The sequence below is a fragment of the Micropterus dolomieu genome, linkage group LG21 (assembly GCF_021292245.1).
Source record: "Micropterus dolomieu isolate WLL.071019.BEF.003 ecotype Adirondacks linkage group LG21, ASM2129224v1, whole genome shotgun sequence".
In the NCBI taxonomy this organism is placed as follows: Eukaryota; Metazoa; Chordata; class Actinopteri; order Centrarchiformes; family Centrarchidae; genus Micropterus; species Micropterus dolomieu.
In genome coordinates, this window is record NC_060170.1 from 33693364 (window position 1) to 33698803 (window position 5440).

The window sequence follows — 5440 nt, forward strand, 5'->3', positions numbered from 1 at the left end:
CCTGAACCCAAACTGGAACCTGGTTCCACAGGAGAGGAGCTTGATAGCTGAACGCTCTGGCTCCTAGTCTACTTTTGGAGACTCTAGGAACCACAAGTAACCCTGCATTCTGGGAGCGCAGTGCTCTGGTGGGGTAGTAAGGTACTATGAGCTCTTTAAGATAAAGTCAGAAACTTCTGAGTTATCATCTCCACTTTTAACAACAAAAAAGTGACAAGTGCTACAGTTAATTATAATGACTTGGAATAATACACTAAATACAACAATTGAAAGAATAAGAACATATATTTTCAGCTCAATGCCCACTTACCAGGTTTTCTTTTGAAGCTTTCAGTCACAACTCGTGGCCTTCATCTACAGTTTATACGTTATTGTATACAGTTTATATGTTATTGTCAAATGATTTGTTGTTAGGTTAGAGTATTTAATTATGACTAACCCATCTGGCTACTGACAGGCCAAGGACAAGTTGTACAACATATCACAAGAATTTATTATTTTTGTCTGACGTTTGTGTCTTAATGAATAAATAAGTGGGGAAGCATTATCAGAGGATGATACATTTGTTTTTGTATTTCTCTTTTAGTTCATTAAGTTCTCGCTCATGTGCTTTCTTCAAGTCCTCCAGTTCTTTGAGTTTTTGTTCTTGTTGCTCGAGTTCTTCTTTCAGCCATGTTTCTTTGTGACTTAAGAGATCGTCTAACAGTTTATATTCCTGCTTCAGTGCCTTCTTTTCTTCCTCATGCTCGTCCATCAGACCTGCAAAGTTGCTGATGTATTTCTGTCTGAAGTCATTGAATTCTTCAGCTTGCTTTCTGGCCTCCTCTTCGTGTTTCTTCTTCATAACATCCTTTAGTTTCTTATATTTTTCATCAATCTCCTTTCTTTGTTTTCCCCCCTGTTCTCTTCTGTTTTGTTCTTCATTTAGTATTTCCTTTTCATATTTTTCTTTCTCCTGCTCATATTCCATTTGAAGTTTTTTAAATGTTGTTTTGTACTGTTTTTGTCTATAGTCCTGTTCTCTGTTGTGATTTTCCCGATATTCATTTAGTTTCTTGTCCAAGGCTTCTCGTTCTTTTCTCATCTCTTCTCTTCTCTGCTCTAGCTCAGCTCTCTTTTCTTCATCTGATGCAGAATTTCTCTTAATTCTTTCCTCCAAAGCTTTGAGCTTTTTCTCCAACTCCTGTTGTTTCATTTCTTTCTGTTTCATCATCATATCTTCTTTGCTCTCTTCTCTTCCTTTCGTTCTCGTCTCCCACTCCTGGTTAATTTTTTCCATATTTTCTTCAAGCTCTCTGACTCTCAGTTTTCTCTCCTGTTCACTTCCTGCTCTCTGCTCTTCCATTCTTTTTTCCATCTCTTTAATTTCTTCGTCATGTTGTCTTTCAAGTTCCTCCTGCTCCCTCTGTATCTCTTCTTCCTTGTCCTTCAGGATTCTCTCCATTTCTTTCTTTATAGCTGCCTCGGCCTCTTGCAGCATCTCATTGGTGTAGCAGCTGCCTCCATTTTCCTTCACCATGGTGTCAATCTTGGTTATCAGCTCACTGACTTGTGTGCCGTTATGTTTATCATAGTTATTCAACACATGGTATCTTCCTCCACAGTCAGAGATCAGCTTCTTAAAGGAATCATCACATTTATGTTCAATGTATTCTTCGATGGAAACTTCCTCATGTTCCAGTGAATCTCCTCTAGAGAAAAGAATGATGGTGAAGGTTTCAGAATTCTTCCCAAAGACTTTCTTGATGAGTTTTAATGTCTCCTTCTCCTCTGGTGTGAGTCTGCCAATTTCTAACACCAACAGGAAGACATGTGGTCCTGGAGCCAGAAGACTGATGCATTTCACCATCTCCTCATGAACCTCTTCATGGGACAAAGTTGTGTCAAACAGACCAGGAGTGTCGACCACAACGACCGGACGACCGTCCACTTCACTCTGTGCTTTCTGACAAACTTTGGTAACTGATGTTTGGCACGATTCGGCTTTAAACTCCTTTCTTCCTAGAATCATGTTTCCTGAAGAGCTCTTTCCACAGCCAGTCTTCCCTATCAACACAATCCTGAGACTCTCTGGGCTCTGCTCCTCATCACCTGTAAAATAAGAAGACACGTAGTTACTTTGAGGGGTCATATTATGCTTTTTGGCTTAATCCCTTGCCTTTATTGTGTTCTTTATGTTTTTTGCCCATGTAATGGGCTTGCAAATTGGGAATTGTTGGGTTTCTGTGAATTATATCACAGAGTCCGGTCTGGACCTGCTCTTTTATGAAAAGTGCAATGAGATAACTGTTGTTGTGATTTGGCTCTATATAAATAAAACTGAATTTAATTGAATTCAAAGTGGAAGAAGTCCACCCCAGAGTTACCATCTCCCAGAGAAAACACTGCTCCTGAACTGAATGAAAACAGCTCGACTGTAGTCCAGCCTTTCCTTCTGTAACCTCTCTGCATCACTGATAAATCTTAGGCTACCTAGCGGCGAGTGTGGCTCGCCCTCAAAAACACCCCTCACCCCCACCATCCCTACCAAACGTTAGAGACCCACCAGGCAGTCAATGAACATAAAGTTATTACTTTGATGTAGAGACAGTGCACTGTTAAAACGTTACGTATGTCAGATGTGTTACAGATAAATTACTCACCACTGAAGCTCTCTCTCCTAGGTTGCAAAACTGGTTCAGGAACATGTACAGTTGAACTGAAGCTGTGGTTACCAGCTTGTCAGGACCCTCCCTACTCTGCTTTTGATTGGCTAGAAGTCCCTACTTCAGTACTGCGCATGTGCAACTCCTAACAAAGATCAAATACATTACATTTATTTATTTATTTGACGCTTTTATCCAAAGCGACTTACAATTGTTATACATGTCAGAGGTCGCACACCTCTGAAGCAACTAGGGGTTAAGTGTCTTGCTCAGGGACACAACTCTGGATGGGTCACAGTGGGGGATTGAACCTGGGTCTTTCACACCAAAGGTATGTGTCTTATGCATTGCGCCATCACCACAAAAAAAAGTAAGATGCTTCGCTCCATAGCTGAAACAAAGCATTCAACACACAGGGTGAAAAAGGAGCTGCAGCAATGTGCATTATGACGGAAATATGGTGTTTTTTGAAAATAAAACCGTGTAAAGCTGTTCTAGTACAATCTTCTAAAAATTTGCATAAAACAATAATTTTAAATGCTAATGTGCTGCTCCAGAGAACGTACTGCACTGTCCTGACTCGAACTTGCGGTGTCGGGGAGTGAGGTTTACTCACTGCACAGCCTTGCTAGCTTCTGTCACACTGACAGTTACCATAGTATGGTATACATACTATATATATATATATATAAAATTGGAGCACTGGGGGCTGAGCAACTTCTAGCTCAGTGTTCTAACATCCGCAAACGGCAGCTCCTATCACAACTAGAGATTGATGAGGTACAACAAATATGCTACGGCAAGGGGGAGCCAGGACAACAGGTCAGCGGGGAGATGTTATCATTATCATCCCCACACTCAGAGATTGGGTCCCAAGCCCCTATAACAACAAGCCCTTACGGCACAGAATCACTCAACATAAGGGCGACTGACCTATGTTAGAAAATCATAACCAAGCTGGACCCCCAAGTACAACGACCAAGATTGCCAAAGCTAAGTGACAATGTACCCTCTGAAAGTCTGCTAGAAGATGTGAATGTAGCACTAGGTACTATCCCTACTAAAGCCATAACTGAGACCAATGAGCTGATGTACACCACAGCAACAGTGATCCTAGAGATGCTTGGCTATGAGATAAACACCACAAGCCACAAAGGATAGAGGTCAAGATCAAGGCAACACGAAGAGAGGTTAGTCAGCTCTCAGAGCTACAGAAAGGTGCAAGGATGGGGCTACCTAAGAAATACAACAAGCTGTCGATACCTGATGCTCTGGAGACTGCCAAACAAAGACTCACCGCTCTGGCTACCCGCCTAAAGAAATACAAGGGAGAAGCAGAAGCCAGGAGAATAAACCGGATCTTCTCCACCCTGAGACTGTACACCAAGCGTAGCGAGGGAGGCCGAGGGCTAGTGAGTGTCAAGACCACTGTCCAGGATGAAATGACAAAGATCCAGGAGTACATCAGGAAGATGGCCCCCAAAGATGAAGGGCTTAGTGAATACCTCAGGCAGCAGAAACCCGAAGGTGAGGACAAGGAAGACGAAGAACTTTCATGGTGGGACAAGCCGGCTGCACGGCATGTACCACAGTCAAATAGAAGAAGTGGCTGCTATCAAGAAATCCTACCAGTGGGTGGAAAAGGCTGGACTGAAGGACAGCACAGAAGTACTAATCATGGCGGCACAAAAACAGGCACTCAGTACAAGATCAATGGAGGCTGTGGTCTACCACACCAGGCAGGAGCCCAGGTGCAGACTGTGCAAGGAGGCCCCTGAGACAGTACAGCACATAACTGCAGGGTGTAAGATTCAGGCAGGAAGTGTGTACATGGAGCGCCATAACCAGGTAGCTGTCATAGTGTACAGGAACATCCGCCATGAGTATGGGCTGGAAGTCCCAAGGTCAAAATGGAAGACACCTTCTAAGGTAGTTTAGAATGAACGAGCTAAGATCCTGTGGGACTTCAAGATCCAGACTGACAGACTGTTGATGGCTAACCAACCAGCAGAAGAAGGCTGCAATGATAGATGTGGCAATCCCAAGCAACAGCAACATCAAGAAGAAGGAACACGAGAAGCTTGAGAAATACCAAGGGCTGAAAGAGGAGCTAGAAAAGATGTGGAAAGTAAGAGCAACAGTGGTGCCAGTGGTAACCGGAGCACTAGGGGCCCCCAAACTGGGAGAGTGGCTACAGCAGATTCCAGGTAAAACATCAGAGGTCTCTGTCCAGAAGAGTGCAGTCCTAGGAACAGCTAAGATACTACGCAGAACCCTCAAACTCTCAGGCCTCTGATAGAGGACCCGAGCTGGAGGATCACACATACCACCTTGCAAGGGGTGAGAGGGGGATCTTTCTTTAAGATATATATAAATATATATATATATATATATATACACCATATTTTGTGACAGAGTTGTACGTCAATGAAATACTATACTTACAGCTGACCGTGGTCTTTGTTTTCAGGTCCTTAAGTTCAGCCTGTGTGGTTATGTTTTTCTGTGGTTGTAAGACCTTGTCCTTTTGGGCTAATGTTTCTATTGTATAGCAGAGATGTCTTCCCTTAGATTGTATCATCTTTTCCACCATGTCCAGCAGCTCTGGGATCTGCTGCTTGTCCTTGATGTTGAGAACAACATCTCTTCCTCCACAGCTCTGACGGAGCTCCTGGATGTCCTTGTTTTCCTTTAGAAAGTTAACAACAGCTGGAGCTGCAGGATCTGACTCCACAGTGAACAGAATCATGGTGAAGTCATCGACTCGAGAGCTGAATGTGTTCTGGATGGTCTCT

At 43.1% G+C, this 5440-nt stretch overlaps 1 protein-coding gene across 1 annotated transcript in view; it reads right to left on the minus strand.

The window, feature by feature from the left end:
• Positions 1-547: 547 nt before the first annotated feature.
• LOC123960348 (GTPase IMAP family member 8-like) overlaps positions 548-5440 on the minus strand; it is a 10655-nt gene continuing 5762 nt past the window's right edge. Inside the window, exons 4-5 of the mRNA XM_046035029.1 lie at positions 5091-5440; positions 548-2091 (exon numbers count right to left, since the gene is read on the minus strand). The exon at positions 5091-5440 is cut by the window's right edge and continues 850 nt beyond it. Of these exons, the coding sequence (XP_045890985.1) occupies positions 548-2091; positions 5091-5440 (1894 nt within the window). The remainder of the gene's footprint in view (positions 2092-5090) is intronic.